We start from the raw sequence: 18,689 nt of genomic DNA on the forward strand, positions 1-18,689 counted from the left end.
AGGTGATCAAGCACCTGGAGCTCTTCCGGGTGGGCTATAAAAGGGGTCAGCTTCCACCACTCGACAGCCAGAATCAGGAGGAAGAGGACGAGGTTGCCTGGGAGGAGTGGTGGTGCCAGAGGAAGGATTGTTTGTGCTCTGTATAAAGTGCTTTGGGACTGTGTTGGGCCTGTAGGACACGGGGAAGACGTGCCCCACGGCTGAAGAGAAAATAAAAGCCTGTGTGATTTTAGCACGTGCCTCTGCGTCAGTCTGTGCCGGGTCAGGTGCTATATAGCGCCTTATTACAACTGTCACACTCTGTAAAGCATTTTCTTTATTCTAATGGGTACAAAACAATTACTTTCCTACACAAAACTGATGAGCAGCTTTCTTTTCATGACCATTTTTAAATACTGCAAATACTGAATGTGCATTTTTTTATGACTCAACATATACTCATGCTGAGCCTTTAAAGGGAGATCATATAACTTCCAGTTGTTAGTGCTTTGCCACCTTCAGTTTCCGTTGTTGCAATGAGGAAATTAATATGTATTTGCTTTCATTCCAGGATTTTTTGCTAAACCACCTTGACAAGGATGTCTACAACCCTCTCCTCATTAACTTCTCTGCCCAGACCACAGCTGCTCAGACACAGAACATCATTATGTCGAAGCTAGATAAGCGAAGAAAAGGGGTTTTTGGTCCTCCACTAGGCAAGAAAACGGTATTTTATTTTATTTCTTACATTTTTTGATTTTCAGACAAAAACTTTTAAAGAGAAAATCTAATATGGTATATTTCAAATAATAACAGCTACTGTAAGTAAGTCTAGTGCTGTGATAGTAAAAATGATATATTTAGCAGGCACTGTAAAACCAGCACAAGCAGTGAGGTTTTGTAGTGCTCCAAAAAATAAATAAGAAGCAGAAGGAAATGTCCCGTGTGTATCCTATTTAAAACTGATTTACAATGCTGCAAAATTCTCACATTATTTTTCCCAGCTGTATCTAGCTTGAGGCAGACATAATGTTTATTATTGATTGGTCATAGAAATGTATTTGTTTTTCTTTCATTTTAAAATGCAAAGAGTTTGAAAAAAATAAATCTTGCTATATTTTATTGTTTATATCTTATGAGCCATACTGCCATGTAAAATATACTTTACAAATGCACCTAAATCCAGCATATTCAAATATAGAAAAGGTATTGCTGATATAAGCCTAGCCATGAGAGAGCAAATGAAAGATACTGTAAGGTGTCAGGTCCCGAGGTGCATCATTGGATTCATTTTGTTGCTAAATCTGATGGTGTCACTAAAGAGCATTTTATCTGCTGTAGTACTAAAAAAAACAGAATAATTTCTAGGACCACTACAGAAGGATTAGGGAGTCCGAATAATAAGTCACAGAGATGAACAAATAATTTACTCCTCGGTTAAATCCCATTATTGATCCACATTGTCTGGCTTCATCCATTTCAGCTCACACATTAAATATTCTAAAATCAGCCATCATAAAAATGTCTTTTGTTCATTACCCACTCTGGGTGGTTTAAATGACCAACTTAGGAAAAATAATAATAATTGCTCAGATGGTTAATGAGTTCATTTGAATTCAATAAAACTGTAAAAGTCATGAGCAGAAATACATAGGTGTGGATGTTCTAAATAACCACTGGTAAAGTATGTAATGAGAGTATCATTTTTTTTCCATGAAACCATAGATATTAAAAACAAATAAATATCCATCAACAGAAATAAAGTAAGATATGGACTCATGGCAGAATACACACTATCTGGTATTGCTGCAAACATCAATTAATAGAACTATAGATGATTAATAATTAATTGATATAGTTAATTGATTTAATGGATATATTTTAATCCATTTTGATTCAGGAAAACTAAAAGAAAGACAATGTGATATTAAAACATTTATCTAAATACAAATATACTGGACTAAATATGTACAGTACCTCACTGAATTAATAACAGCAACTATTCAAATATCCACTTCCTAAACTTGCTGAATCATAGAGAAAGAAGTGCTTAACATAATGCAGAAACCAACTATCCATCCATCCATTATCCAACCCGCTATATCCTAACTACAGGGTCACAGGGGTCTGCTGGAGCCAATCCCAGCCAAAACAGGGCACAAGACAGGAAACAAACCCCAGGCAGGGCGCCAGTCCACCGCAGGGCACATATATGCACAAACCCACACACCAAGCACGCACTAGGGACAATTTAGAATCGCCAATGCACCTAACCTGCATGTCTTTGGACTATGGGAGGAAACCCACAGTTTCCTAGGAGAAGCCAACTATCCATATTACTAACTGAAGGTTGTAAACCGGATATGGACGCAGGGCGCATCGAGGCGCAGCGCACTGCCGCACTGCACAGAAAACACATAAACGAGAAAGTTGTAAACCGGATGTCACGCGCACTGCCGCACTGCAACGAGCCCGCCACCTGTAAACTAGAATTGCTCTAATCCACTGTGCCAGTAATGTAGATTACATAACGGTCATTCAGTTTGGCGCCCGCCCCAGAGTCCAGAGTCAAATGCAGCGGCATTCCAAAACTCTGTGGCGCCCGCCCCAGAGTCAAACGCAGTGACTTCCCAAACTGCGGCGGCTTCCCAGAGTCAGTAGGTGGCACCCAAATAACACAATGTAATGCGCCGTGGCGCCCGCCCCAGAGTCAAACGCAGCGGCTTCCCAGAGTCAGTACGTGGCGCCCAAACAACACAACCTGTGAGCCACACTTGCTCTAATCCACTGTGCCAGTAATATAGATCACATAACGGTCACAGACACAAACCCAGCGGCTTCCCACACTCAGTGGCTGGCACACGAACACCACAACCTGTAAACTGAACTTGCTGTGCAAAACTCTGCCAGCAGTCAGTGTCAGCAAAGGCAACAGAATCATGTCTCCACAAAACGAGACCACTTTACTACAGAAATGCTTATGTAGTTAGATGACATGTCCCCAGACGCACCCACCCTCCATGATATGTCATCCATCCAGATATTGGACAGAACAGAAACTGATTGCCATTCTTGGTTTTCCGATTCGCTAGCGAATTGTGGGCTTACTAGTAAGATTATACATTAATGACACTTGTATAAACTCTTTGCCGCAAAGGACTTGAACCCTGGGCAGGACAGGTTGTGGCCTTGTGTCCTATGGTGCTGCGACAACCTCCTGCTCCCATTACCATATGTTAGAATAAGGGGGCTAGAATCATACTGTAAGTGGATAAATGAATTAACATAATGCATATAACTGCATACTCAAATTATTTTACCATGTAAACCCAGTAGACAGAACAAATTACATTTGAATGTCTGTGAGCAGTTTTTAGGTTTGGTATTCTTTTTTCTGTTTTTTGTTTTTAAATCTTTTTCCAATGTGAGGCCTTATATAAAGCTGAGCGCTGGTTTAGCTTCTGGATTTAGGTCAGATCTGCTTCTGGCCTTGTCGGATGTGTCACTTGAGAGAGTAGAGGCAGATCATGAAGCTGGGATGATTCAAAAGCATACCCTGGGATATTATTAGGTCCATATCACTAGCCTTAGTTTTTCAAGGCTAGTACAGTGCAGTTTTTGGACAGATGTGACAGGACAAGAAGCAAAATTTATTTTGAATTAGTTTGGCCATATTTCCAAGTATTGCAAATACAGTGTGATACTACATTTTTTATGCTTTCTGTCAAACCTATCTTTTGTAATAATTGCTGTAACTGCTCCATCTATCTTATAGATGGTTCATGTTACTGATCTGTTTGGGGTTGTTAACTCTGCTTTGCATGCCTAAAGCAGCCACTAAGATCAGTTTGCTGGGCATACCCTCAAGGGTATACATTGGCCATATGTACCGAAGTCTAAATGTTTTCTGTATATTGCTGTGTAAGGATATATGTGAAGTACTATAGCACACGTTATTAGGATAAAATAAAGGCTTTTTATTCTCTCCAGGCACTTCTTCACAATCCCCTCTCTAGTAATAAGCCCCAAGTGTACATAAATAATCTCCTTCTCTCCACCGCTAAGTGTTGCCCACTGCCTCTCAGCTCAGACTCAATTCAAGTGAAGAGCTTCTGGTCTCCCATCCAGGTCATCCAAAGCATTTCTGGGTTGTGTGGAAATCGTGGCAGTCCTACCCCAGTAGCTCCCACTGGTGGTCCCCAAAGAGATTTGGCAGGCACACAAAAAATTACTTTTATTGATCTTGATCTTCCAGACAAAAGTAATCAAATGTTATATAGTCTCTTCATAAAAAATTACTAAATTATCAGTATCAGCAGATTTATAAAGTGTAAAGTATCACCAGATTTATCTTATCCAGAACATTTGAAAATTAGGAATGCATCAACAAGTTTAAAGGGGCATTGCTCAATTTAGCAAAAATCAGAGGAAGGAAAAGTGTCCGGCAAACTATTCCTTTCATTAAGGCCAATAGCCTTACCTTGTTCTCATTACTGTTGGGATATTTGGGCACATGTGTTCAAAATCTGTGTCGGTATTCTATGAATATGTCTTCACAACTTTTCTTCTTGAAAATACAGTGCCTGACTCATCTTATTTGTTTAGAAAAGTGCTATCTTTTGCTGTTGTTTGAGTTAATACATATTTAGTTGGAAAAAGCATGCAGTCAAAGTGATATGTCCTAAAGTTTATCGTATCTAACTGAATCTCTCTTTACAAGTATATATTGCTTGAGATGCTTTTGACTTGAGTTTTAAAATAATTCACCCTCACCTTTTATTGAACTTTATAGGAGTTTAATAGTAAAAAGAAAGCAGTTTTTTTTCTTTTAACTTCAGTGATTTCAATGGTCACAACTTGACTTCAGAAAAGAGAAAATACTACATGGCAACATAAAAATCAGTCCCTCAAATAACAGGCTCAAATCAATGCTTCCTGATGCAGTAAAAGGATTTAACATCATTCACTCACGCCCTTTTTTTCAAGTCTCTGAGCTATATAGCTTCCATAGCAGGCGACCCATCCACCCAGATTTTGAAATTTAAAAACTAAAATCATGGCCATTCAAAAAGACTGTCTGTCTGTTTTTTTTTTAATCTGACCTTGGGAGGTTTTGTTGCATCCTTTAAACAATTCTACTCTTGTGCAGCAGCAAGGAGCTCATATCTACTGTAGCAGCTTCTGATTATTTCTAGTAAATGTAGAATCTTTGAATGATAGGTAATGTGATGACATCCTTTGTGGATCTACTGAAGTGACATACACATTGTAATGGATCCAGTACTTTTGATAGAGAAGAGCATATATGATTTTTGGCTTTCATTACTCTACACCACAGGTGTTGAACTCCGGTCCTGGAGGGCTGCAGGTTTTCATTCTAACCATCTTCTTCAGTAGTGACCAGTTTTTGCTGCTAATTAACTTCTTTTGCTTTAGTTTTAATTAACTTGACTCAGGCCCCTTTTGTTGTTTCTTTTTCCTTAATGAGCAGCCAAACAATAATGAGACACAGTCTCAGTAAGGTTGATCTCTCAGGTCACCAAAATATTTTGACAGGCGTTCTTAGAAAAAACAGAAAAGACAACAGTTTTGGAAATGTCTTCTGTGGCAGAATGAGAGCAGCAACAAGCCATGGAATTAAATAACGGACTTAATTAACAGAAAGAATTGGCTTCTCATTAAGAGATTGGTTGGAGTGAAATTGATTGGAGTTTGAAATCCCAGTTTAGCTGGTGATCTGTTGGCTCGTTTCACGTCTCTTTTCTGTTTGGCTGTCATTTAATGAAGAAAGAATCAATTCAGAGGACTGAATCCTTAAAAACAAGGCTATTAAAATGAAGGGAAAAGGAGTTAATTAGCAGTAAAAACTGGTCACTGATTAGGAAAACTGCTAGAGTGAAAACCTGCAGCCACTGTGGCCCTCCAGGCCTGGAGTTCGACACCCCTGCTCTAAACGTTAGTGCAACTGGGCAATAGTCATTCAGGTGGGTTGGATGTCATTTCTTAGGTAGAGGGACAATGGTGGATCTTTTAAAGCATGTTGATAGAACAGACTGGGTTAAGGTGGCGTTAAATATGACTGTGAACACTGGTTCAAGCTGATCAGCACAGCTGTTGAAAACACATCATGGAATGCCGTCCAGAACCGCTTCCTTCCTGGTGTTCACTTTTCTGAAAGCTCTTCTTACATTATGTTCCAACAAAATAAGTTCCATTTCCTCAATGAGAAGTTCTAATGCCACAGAGTTGTTGGACCTCTGGCTGGTGTTAGTGACATTCACATCAAAGCACACATTGAAATTATTAAGCACGTCTACCAGAGGGGTGTCTTCACTCACTATGCTAAGAGTAGTTGCTTTATAATTCGTTATTGACCACAAATCATGCCACATTCACCTAGAATTGGATTGTTCAAACTGCCCTTTCACTTTCTGTCTATATCATCACTTAGCAGCTTTACTGACTCTCATGTTGTTTGTGCGAGATGGCTTTGTAATCTATCCATATTCCTAGACACGATCCCTGAGTTATTTGCAGTGATGGTGAACATTTAGTGCATTGCAAATGGTTTTAAACATGCAAGGTTTCTGGTTTGGGTAAGTCTGATGATGACTTTGGATGACATCATTAGAACTGTGTCTGAACATTTCTTAGTCAGCAACACTCAGTGTGTTCTGGAGAATGTCTTCTGATTGGTCTGTCCAATATGCAAACTCACTCATGACTGAGCTTCTTGTTTTAACTTTTGTTTGTATCTGGACATAAGAAACATGTCAGCATGGTCAGATTTGCCAAATGGAAGCCTTACAGTTGTCTATATATGGAGTTATAGCAATGTTCAAGTTCCCTGTCCCTACTGGTAGAATATCTAATGTGCTGATAAAAGTTCAGTATTACCTTTTTGAGACTAGCATTGATGAAATTGCCAGCCAAAATGAGGGCAGCTTCCAGGTTTTCATTCTGATGGTGATTGAGAATCTCATATGCTTCCATCTGGGCAGTGTCTATGTGTACTTGAGTTGGAATATCTAAGACCATTACAATGACCATAGCAAACTCCCCAGAAAGATAAAATGGTCTGCATTTAATTGTGAGGAGCTACAGATCAGACAAGCAGTGATGTGGTAAGACCATTACATACCTGCTGTCGCACCAGTTGTTGTTGATGGCCATGAGACACACACCTCCATCTTACAATTTGCCAGATTCTTTGGCTCTGTCCATATGGCAACCAGAGTGCAGGCTGAATCACATGATCTGGTCATGTCACTCTTGCTTGTATTTTGTCCAGCTTGTTCTCCAGTGACTGACCATTGGCTAGTAGGACACTAGCATTCTTGGACATTGTTCTCATGCCCTCAGGCTATTTTGCACTCCAGCACATTTCCTTGGTGTTTCTTTTAGGAGCGTTGTCCTTTGTTGTGGCCGTTTTTTCAGAGGATCTCACTCAGCAAAGCTGAGTCAGAGAATATGGAGTCATATTATTATTATATTATATTATTACTAGTCATTTAGCCCGTTAGAATAACAGGCGCTAGAACAGTAGTGCATAAACATTAGTAGGAACAGTCTATATTAAATGGCGAGGGACTTTGACCTCATTCTTTTTGTTGTCGTATTTTTTCTTTCTTCAGCCTTTCTTTTGTTGATGTTTACTTGCTGAGGCTGACCGTTCTTCGTGGGCTGCCACCGTGTATTGTGTGTCTTTAATTTTCTGTGACAGTAATACTGTCTTGTATGTCCGCTGGCTTGTACGTCCGTAATATACCTTTAATTTTCTCTGGCGGTAATACAGGCGTGCGCGTCGGTAATATGCCTTTAATCTCCTCTGACAGTAATACTGGCTTGTATGTGGCTGTAATATGCGTCACTGTATTGTGTACCTTTAATTTCCTCTTGCAGTAATACTGGTTTGTAATTCCGTAAAACGCCTCTAACTTTCTCTGACAGTAATATCACGCATCGCATCGTGCCCCGCGCATGCGCACTTCACCAGAAGACACACACACGGACACCTGGACGCACAAAGGGATTTTATTAAAGAGGATTAACCCAACATAGCGGGAGTAAAAAAAGATTGAAAAAATAAGTTTTCTTTTAAGTAAGTAATTACATTGAGCATCTGGTAGAAGATTGGAAAAACAGGTTCCCAAATTTAGTGTCCTAACTCTACTGATAAATAACAGAAGTGACCCACCTTGGCAATTAATCTTTTCATCAGATTCCTCCTGGTGAGGTTAACCTCCCCACATTTTTAACTAATGAGCAGTGACTCATAAATATCTATTTTGAACAACAAATAAATGAGAATTATCCCATATTGTCAAATGCATCAACCACCAAAATACATCTTCTACAGAATCAAATAAATGGTGTGAGACTGCCAGGCTAAGCTTAAGGAATGCCGGGAAAAACAAGAATGGTCACGACTCTGTCATCTTTTGATAACTGGATTCATGGCTTGCCTTTTCTGTAGTCGGGGACAAACTCCAGTGTCCTTTGAGCCTCATCCAGCACACACTTTCTGTTGGCATATCTTAAAAACTGGACTGTACTTCACTGAGCCTGTATCTTTCAAGAAAATTCTGTGAGCACTTTTAATAGATAGATAGATACTTTATTAATCCCCAAGGTGAAATTCACATAATCCAGCAGCAGCATACTGATAAAAAACTATTAAATTAAAGAGTGATAAAAATGCAGGTATAACAGACAGTAACTTTGTATAATGTTAACGTTTACTCCCCTGGGTGAAATTGAAGAGTCGCATAGTGTGGGGGAGGAACGATTCAGGAAATCATCTCAGGCTCTGAATGGAAAAGGAAAATCTTAAATTTATACTTTTTTTGGTGTCCATCTCCTCCTGGTCTACCAGCTTCAATTTAAATGCTGCAATTTAACAGTGTGAGTCTCTAATTTCATTACCATGTACAGTACCTCTTTGTAATCTGATATTAATTCTAGTATGATACTGAAAATTTCAATCAACATACAATCAGCAAAATGAGCCTGCATATTTGTTTGTTCCATAAGAAGATTTTCCATTATCTCTCAGTATGAGGACATAGATTACCTAGTGTTTGCCATAGAATTCAAAGACTTCTTTTGCAAGGCAAAAGCTTTTGAATGGCTGCTTTGAGTAAACTAAAGCATTCTTTACTAGGGCCTAGGTATGTGAAGTCTCAAACACTACACTTAGTAGTGAGGAGTATAAACCTTCGAAAAGCATGAGGCCATCCATCCATCCATCCATTGTCTCCCACTTATCCGAGGTCGGGTCGCGGGGGCAGCAGCTTGAGCAGAGATGCCCAGAGTTCCCTATCCTCGGCCACTTCTTCTAGCTCTTCCAGGAGAATCCCAAGGCGTTCCCAGGCCAGCCGAGAGACATAGTCCCTCCAACGTATCCTGGGTCTTCCTCGGGGCCTCCTCCCGGTTAGACGTGCCTGGAACACCTCCCCAGGGAGGCGTCCAGGAGGCATCCTGATCAGATGCCCAAGCCACCTCATCTGACTCTTCTCGATGTGGAGGAGCAGCGGCTCTACTCTGAGCCCCTCCCGGATGACTGAGCTTCTCACCCTATCTTTAAGGGAGAGCCCAGACACCCTGCGGAGGAAACTCATTTCAGCCGCTTGTATTCGCGATCTCGTTCTTTCAGTCACTACCCATAGCTCATGACCATAGGTGAGGGTAGGAACATAGATCGACTGGTAAATTGAGAGCTTCGCCTTGCGGCTTAGCTCCTTTTTCACCACGACAGACCGATGCAACGCCCGCATTACTGTGGACGCCGCACCGATCCGCCTGTCGATCTCACGCTCCATTCTTCCCTCACTCGTGATCAAGACCCCGAGATACTTGAACTCCTCCACTTGGGGCAGGATCTCGCTATCAACCCTGAGAGGGCACTCCACCCTTTTCCGGCTGAGGACCATGGTCTCGGATTTGGAGGTGCTGATTCTCATCCCAGCCGCTTCACACTCGGCTGCGAACCGATCCAGAGAGAGCTGAAGATCACGGCCTGATGAAGCAAACAGGACAACATCATCTGCAAAAAGCAGTGACCCAATCCTGAGCCCACCAAACCGGACCCCCTCAACGCCCTGGCTGCGCCTAGAAATTCTGTCCATAAAAGTTATGAACAGAATCGGTGACAAAGGGCAGCCCTGGCGGAGTCCAACTCTCACTGGAAACGGGTTCGACTTACTGCAGGCAATGCGGACCAGGCTCTGGCAACGATCGTACAGGGACCGAATAGCCCTTATCAGGGGGTCCGGTACCCCATACTCCCGGAGTACCCCCCACAGGATTCCCCGAGGGACACGGTCGAATGCCTTTTCCAAGTCCACAAAACACATGTAGACTGGTTGGGCAAACTCCCATGCACCCTCCAGGACCCTGCTAAGGGTATAGAGCTGGTCCACTGTTCCGCGACCAGGACGAAAACCACACTGTTCCTCCTGAATCCGAGGCTCGACTATCCGACGGACCCTCCTCTCCAGGACCCCCGAATAGACTTTTCCAGGGAGGCTGAGGAGTGTGATCCCTCTGTAGTTGGAACACACCCTCCGATCCCCCTTCTTAAAGAGGGGGACCACCACCCCGGTCTGCCAATCCAGAGGCACTGTCCCTGATGTCCATGCGATGTTGCAGAGGCGTGTCAGCCAAGACAGTCCTACAACATCCAGAGCCTTGAGGAACTCCGGGGGTATCTCATCCACCCCCGGGGCCCTGCCACCAAGGAGTTTTTTGACCACCTCGGTGACCTCAGTCCCAGAGATGGGGGCGCCCACCTCTGAGTCCCCAGGCTCTGCTTCCTCATTGGAAGGCATGCTAATGGGATTGAGGAGGTCTTCGAAGTACTCCCCCCACCGACCCACAACGTCCCGAGTCGAGGTCAGCAGCGCACCATCCCCACCATATACAGTGTTGACACTGCACTGCTTCCCCTTCCTGAGACGCCGGATGGTGGACCAGAATCTCCTCGAAGCCGTCCGAAAGTCGTTCTCCATGGCCTCCCCAAACTCCTCCCACGCCCGAGTTTTTGCCTCAGCAACCACCAAAGCCGCATTCCGCTTGGCCTGGGTACCTATCAGCTGCCTCCAGGGTCCAACAGGACAAAAGGGATCGGTAGGACTCCTTCTTCAGCTTGACGGCATCCTTCACCGCCGGTGTCCACCAACGGGTTCGGGGATTGCCACCACGACAGGCACCGACCACCTTACGGCCACAGCTCCGGTCAGCTGCCTCAACAATAGAGGCACGGAACATGGCCCATTCAGACTCAATGTCCCCCACCTCCCTCGGGATGTGGTCGAAGTTCTGCCGGAGGTGGGAGTTGAAGCTACTTCTGACAGGGGGCTCTGCCAGACATTCCCAGCAGACCCTCACAACACGTTTGGGCCTACCACGCCTGACCGGCATCCTCCCCCACCATCGAAGCCCACTCACCGCCAGGTGGTGATCAGTTGACAGCTCCGCCCCTCTCTTCACCTGAGTGTCCAAGACATGTGGCCGCAAGTCCGACGACACGACCACAAAGTCGATCATCGAACTGAGGCCTAGGGTGTCCTGGTGCCAAGTGCACATATGAACACCCCTATGCTTGAACATGGTGTTCGTTATGGACAATCCGTGATGAGCACAGAAGTCCAATAACAAAACACCGCTCGAGTTCAATCGGGGGGGCCATTCCTCCCAATCACGCCCTTCCAGGTCTCACTGTCATTGCCCACGGGAGCATTGAAGTCTCCCAGCAGAACGAGGGAGTCCCCAGAAGATATGCCCTCTAGCACCCCCTCCAGGGACTCCAAAAAGGGTGGGTACTCCGAACTGCTGTTCGGTGCATACGCACAAACAACAGTTAGGACCCGTCCCCCCACCCGAAGGCGAAGGGAGGCTACCCTCTCGTCCACCGGGGTAAACCCCAATGTACAGGCTCCAAGTCGGGGGGCAATAAGTATACCCACACCCGCTGGGCGCCTCTCACCGGGGGCAACTCCAGAGTGGTACAGAGTCCAGCCCCTCTCAAGGAGATTGGTTCCAGAGTCCAAGCTGTGCGTCGAGGTGAGTCCGACTATATCTAGCCGGAACCTCTCAACTTCGCGCACTAGCTCAGGCTCCTTCCCCTTCAGAGAGGTGACATTCCACGTCCCAAGAGCCAGCTTCTGTAGCCGAGGATCGGACCGCCAAGGTCCCCGCCTTCGGCCACCACCCAACTCACACTGCACCCGACCTCCTTGGCCCCTCCCATAGGTGGTGAGCCCATGGGAAGGGGGACCCACATTGCCTCTTCGGGCTGTGCCCGGCCGAGCCCCATGGGTGCAGGCCCGGCCACCAGGTGCTCGCCATTGTGGACACTTTTTGTGACTGAAGACAGAGAAGAAAATTAAAATTAGTAAAAACCTTTTATTGATACATACCAGACAAAGGTAAAATGTCAGAGAAACACAGTCCTAGGACACCGCGCTTCATCTGCCTCGAGCGCAGATGTCCTTGTTCTTTTATACCTTTCTAATCTCCTGATCGTTGACCACGTAAGCAATAAAAATAGCGTCCTGACTCATTGTACTTTTCCAATTTTGTAAAGTCATTACCCTAAAGGTATATTTTCTTGTCACACACATTATCAAAAGAAAACTTCCAGAAAGTATACATGCTTTTTGTCACGTACGCAAAACACAAACAAGTTTCATCATTCTGTCCTATTTTCTGTACACACATACATTTTGTTCAATTACATCTTTTTATGTTTTTACACTCCTCCCTTTTTGAACAAAATGATGTGGGCAATATAATTCTATCTTGAAATGGTTGATGAAGGGGAAGGGGGGAAGAAAATGGAAGAAGCTATACGAGACATGCGCTCCTCATGTAGCATATATGCCCTTTCCATAGAGGCGGTAAAGTACTTAGATATTATATAGCGAAACAAAGGGATAATACAACAACCAACCAGGAGGAGGAGACAAAATGCCACAACCAAAGAAATGAAAACAGATCTTATCCATTTTCCCCAGGATCCGAAGAAGGATGCAAACCACTGATCCCAGGGATTTGTAATGCCAGAATTAGTGGAAAATTCTTTAGAGAAAGCAGTGAGGCCTGCCAATGCACGAGTTATTGATCCATCTGGCGCAGTATTATTTGGAATATATGTACAACAAGCATCACCAAACATAGCACAGACACCTCCCTTTTCCGCAAGTAACATGTCCAAGGCTAGACGATTTTGCCAAGTCATCAGAGAAGTACGATCAAGCTGTTCATGTATGCCTTCAATAGCGTCTTTGGTGAAGTTAAGGAAACGTTGTTGGTTCCCACAGTTGATAATAGAGCAGAAATCAAACTGCACTGACGTGGTAATTCCTAACGGGAAAGTCAAGGTGACCAGGGCAGTAGACAAGGGAAAAGAAAAGCATAGTAGCACAGCAATCAAGGGTGCCATCTCTTGCAATGTGAGGCGTGAATCCAGGCAGGCAGTCCTTCAACTTTCACGGCGTGTGGTGTGGATAGAAGAATTTGGAATGGTCCTCTCCACCTAGGCTGATGCCAGTGTTTCCTTCGAGTATCTCGAACCAGGATCCAGGTGCCCAAGGGAATTGGTAAATCCTTAGAAAGGGGACTGGTCCTCCAGGCTTGATTAACCTGCTGGTGGATTTCCTTCAACGAGGTTCGCAAACCTGCAAGACTAGAGAGAAGATCATTGTCCACAGTATGCAAATTCACATTTCCTACAACCATGCCAACGGGCATTGGACGTCCAGTCAGAATCTCAAACGGCGATAGTCCCAGTTGTCGGTGTGTCCGTCCCCTTAGTTCCATTAAAGCTAAGGGTAGTGCATCCGGCCATGATAAATTAGTTTGTTCACAAAATTTTTGCGAGTTTAGCTTTTAAAGTGCCATTGCATCGTTCTACGATGCCTCCGCTTTGGGGATGGTATTTACAATAATGGTGCACATTAATTTGGAGCCAGGTGGTTAATTCATTTATAACGGAGTTCACAAAATGAGTGCCATTATCTGTTTGTAACTTTTGAGGGATACCCCATCTTGGAATAATCTCTTTAATTAGTGCTTTAGCTACTGTTTTGGCATCGCTGTGTTTTGAAGGGAAAGCCTCTATTCATCGGGAGAACACATCGACAATCACAAGACAATATCGGTACCCTTTAGACGGGGTTAGTTCAATGAAATCCATTTGGAGGTGTTCAAACGGACCCATTGGATTAGGGGTAACGGCGGGACTTACCTGGGTACCTTTTCCCACATTAAACTTTTGACATATTGCACAGCATCTGCAAAATTGCTCTGCATATGTAGAGAAACCTACAGCTTCCAATGTTTTTCAACATCTCGAACCATGGCATCTCTTCCTGCGTGATTGAGGCCATGGGCGATTTTTGCCATTCCTGGGAAAGAGGCTTTTGGGAGAAAAGGTTTGTTAGTGTGTTTATGAGTCCAGACTCCATCAGAAAGGGACCCTTCTTTGGACCATTTTCTCCTTTCGATATCCGTGGCTGCACTCTGTAAAGAAATAATTTGATTATCAGGGTCCTGGTCATTTCTCTGTTGGAATAAAGAAATTGGTGTGTTATTATATGCAGCCTCTTTAGCAAAGTGGTCAGCTAATTCATTTCCTTTGCTAACAGGATCCTGTGTGAGCTATCATTTAACAATCGCTAGCTTCGATGGTTTGGTTATGGCTTCTAAAAGGGATTCGATCAATTTCTGATGTTGGATGGTTTTGCCAGTACTGGTCTTAAATCCCCTTAGTTTCCATAGTGCTCCATGATCATGGCAGACTCCAAAAGCATACCTGGAATCTGTATAAATTGTTACGATCTTCCCTTCGGACAGCTGACATGCTCGAGTGAGTGCTACGAGTTCAGCTGTTTGTGCACTTAAGCTTGATGAAATTCGATTTGCTTCCAGCAGGCGGTCCCCTTGGACCACTGCGTAACTAGTTGAGATGTGAAGTTTTGGCTTGTACTAGGATAGAATGTACAGCGTGAGGCACTTTAACTGTTAGGGGGCTCATGAGAACTACATCCGTGCTTGCTTAATACAGCTTCTGTTGTTGCAGCCACAGCACGAAGACACGGAGGAAGTGCTGCGGCCACTGGATCCAGTTTTTTAGAAAAATAAGCCACCGGTCTTTGTTTATCTCCATGTTGTTGCTGTTGCGTCAGTACTGCATTCATAAATCCCTGCTTTTCGTCCACGAACAAAGTGAATGGACGAGAATGATCAGGCAAACCTAGCGCGGGCGCAGATAGAAGAGCAGCTTTGAGGTTACAGAGAGCCTTCTCAGCCAGTTCATTCCATTGGACCTGGCCAGAAAGGAGGATGCCAGGAGTATTGTGTCAGACGGCTGTGCCTCTTTCAGTAAAATTTAGAACCCACTGTCTGCAGTATGCCCAGAATACCTAGAACAGACAGTAACCTGTTTTTTTTTTAATGCTCTGCTTTACCTGCAGACTTACCTTAGAAACTTTATGGCCATTTTCCCATCTTTCCCCCAGAAACAGCAACAATTTCTGAGTATCTATTGTACAATCTTCTTTCCGGTAGCGCTACATATTATTTCCATCTACATACTGTATCAATGTACTACCTTTTTCCGGCCAGACGGCCTTTCTAAATTTTGGGGCAAGAGCTTAACCAGAAACACAAAGGGGCTTCTCTGTATCCCTGAGGCATGACGGTTTCATGTCCATCGGCCGGTACCTGCGTTTTGACGAGATCGGGATGTACGGCGGAGATGCCAGCCTCTGCTTCGGGAGACAAAGGATATTGGACACGGTGCGGGCGGAAGGAGGATTTCGGGTGGATCACCAGAGGCTCACGGATGGGCTATCCTTTGAAACACTACTTTAGTTATTAAATGGTCAGGAGTATCAAAAATACCTGGAGTAACTTGTAACCAGTCTGTTCTTTCAAGGCTTTTTTCCACCCAATGTCCTATTTTCTCCCATTTAACAGTGTGTGATTTAGCTAAGGAAAATATGAGGCACTATTTTGCCAAGATAATATATGTGCTGTGAGCATGTAAAATGAACAGAAGCAGCTGCCTTTGTGGATGAAATAAAAACATCAGTAGATATGAAGGGTTTCGGGCAAATACCAGAAGTAAGGAAAGATTCTAGCCAGGTGGTGTCTACTTCTATAGGGAAGTATTGGGCAGTACAGTGTAAAAATGTCAGGGGCCTGTAAATTGGGAAAAAGACAATGGGAAAAAGAGTGTAGGGCTTTGAGGAGAATGGTGTGTGGGGAAATATCTCATGCTGCAAAAGAGGGTTTGGGGTAAGGGGTAATTTGACACAACAACTTTAGGGTTGAACAAAGTATGTCCGCCAGGACGTGACTGACTTGAAGAGGTTTTGATACTTGAAGAAGGTGAGGTTGTCCAGAGAGCAGGAAGCACAGTAACAGTTTTGTTCGAGGTAGGGACCTTTGCCAGCGAGCGAGGTGGCACCAGTGTCGATTAAGAAAACAGTCTCAGTGCCATCAACGAACAATGTCAGTAAAGGATCAGTCTCTGAATTATGGGTGAGCAAAGGTAGTTGAAAAGAGTGGCTGGAGGTCCCAGCGTTTTCCTATGGCCCAGTATTGTTAGTCAGAGGTGTCAGAGAAAATAGATGGAATAAGGGGAGGTGGGGGCTGTTGCTGTCTGTGAGGGCACTCCCGACGAAAATGTCCAGTTTTTCACCACAGGCGTAGCAAGAGAAGGAATTAGCATTGGAATTAAAGGGAGAGGGAATAAAAGGATTCTTAGTGTGGTCAACAGGAGGAGCTCTAAAACCACCTCGTCCTCTTCCTCGTCCTCGTCCCCTTCCTCTAAAGCCATATCCTCGACCTTGGTCAGGAGCATTCCTGGTATAATAGTTCATCTGTGCTGGCCAATAATTTGGCATGAGAGTTCGATTCGGCATGTTCAGCATGTCGTTTGACTTCAACAAACGTGGCACTTTCCCACATCAATACAGGAAGTGCGGACCTTGTTTTGTATATCAAAGTGCAAACCGGAAACAAAAGGTGGAACTGCAGCTCGGGTGCGGTCATCAGCATTTCCCAAGCCCGAGTGATTAGCCATAAGGTCCCTTGAATCCTATGTGCCCATTCATCAACCGTTTTGGTCTCTTTTTTGTTTTGCAGCAGAAATAAGGGACCAGTCCGTTCCTTTTTTATATTTTTCTGCAATATTTTGTCTCAACGCCTCCCATTGTGGGTTAAATTCGCCTTCTCCACCTATCCCCTGTCCTCGAGTTAAAGCTGGGTTCCATACCCATGGAACGTCATTGCGGACACCCCTGCTAACAGTGGCCCTGTGGTCCCAAACTTTCGACGAAGTACCTGGTCCATTCAGCAGCATTAGGCTTACACATGCTATCTAACTGATCAAGTTGTTCAACAAATTTTAGTCCTCCTACTTCCTTTGGATCTGGAAGTGCATTCACGGACATCTTTTAATTCTTGGATGTCCCATTTCCTGATGTATCATAACTGTTGTGGGATTTTGGGGTCCAGCTGGATGGGCAGGGTTATAATGGGGATTGGGGAACTTCTATTAAAGGGCAAGTAAGTGAATGTGAATGATCAGAAGAGAAAAAAGTTGGAGCTGGTTTGTGAGTGGAGGTTTGACTTCGAGGTGCATTTGGAGACGGGGGTTTGTTGTCTAGTACAGGGTGGGTCATAGTGATCTGTGCCTGGGGAATCATCAGGGGAAACTTCTGCTAGTTGTAGTGCAGGGGGGGGGCAATCGGAATGGGGAATAGAGGAGGGGATAATAGAGGTGCCTGAGGTTGGTTCTGAAGGAGGGGAAAAAAATAATAGGATAAAGGGAGGGGAAAAAAATAATAGGATAAAGGGGGGTACTGCTTCTAAATTTCTATCGATCATATCCATTTCGATACGGTTCCACTATTATAACAACCCTGCTTATTCCTACACAGGATCTTCCTAGTTTCCTGTATTTCACTTACATCTCCTGTCCCCTCTATTGGCCCACCGCCCACCACTCTGTCTATTCCAGTTTCTTACATGCCTTCTTGAAATCTAAACCTGTCTTCTTTTCTATAATTTTCTAGGAGACCCATTTTTACGGGGCGTCTGTTGATCCTCCCGAAAATATTCCTTCCAGCATTAATGATTTTGATCCCCCTGTGCGGCGATTAACAGGCTTACTGTTATAATTCCCATTATGTCCCCTTGCTCTCCCGGGTTCTGTATTTAATTTTCCCAACTATATACTGATTCGGCCTAATCCCTTGTACGTATGAATCAGCGAGGCATTAAGTGTGCCACTCACTAAACCTAAACTGTTCCCTTCTTAGTTTCAAGGGGAGACACCTAACTATCGGTCCAGATCCAGTAGTTCCCAGGAGAACACGGTTTTGTTGCTGTATATCCGTATGTAGATTTATTTATTTTCCATAGCGCTACATATCTTCCATAGCTACATATCTTCCATAGCGCTACGTATCATTTCCGTCCTAACAGCAATCTGTAATCTGTGTGCTCTTTTCGGTTTATATTCTCCATACCACCCCGTTACTCGTCCCGTTAGCCTGTCCGCTCACATCCCCGGATTCCAGCTCAGGTGACTTCGTGTCCGATTCTGGGTTCAGCAGAATACTAACATCAATACGTCCAGCCGAGTCTAGGATATGGGTGAGGCCAGTATCCTTTCGTCAGACCTTTCGTATGCGTCA

General features: G+C 44.1%; 1 protein-coding gene across 3 annotated transcripts in view; it reads left to right on the forward strand.

The window, feature by feature from the left end:
- Positions 1–18,689, forward strand: part of dnah7 (dynein, axonemal, heavy chain 7) — a 496,694-nt gene that overhangs the window by 240,086 nt on the left and 237,919 nt on the right. For 2 of the 3 annotated variants that reach the window (XM_051930473.1, XM_051930475.1), the window contains exon 36: positions 551–706. The exons of the other annotated variant lie outside the window; for it this stretch is intronic. In XM_051930473.1, coding sequence (XP_051786433.1) covers positions 551–706 — 156 coding nt within the window. The remainder of the gene's footprint in view (positions 1–550; positions 707–18,689) is intronic. 3 annotated transcript variants of the gene reach the window in all.

Source organism: Erpetoichthys calabaricus, chromosome 8, assembly GCF_900747795.2.
Source record: "Erpetoichthys calabaricus chromosome 8, fErpCal1.3, whole genome shotgun sequence".
In the NCBI taxonomy this organism is placed as follows: Eukaryota; Metazoa; Chordata; class Cladistia; order Polypteriformes; family Polypteridae; genus Erpetoichthys; species Erpetoichthys calabaricus.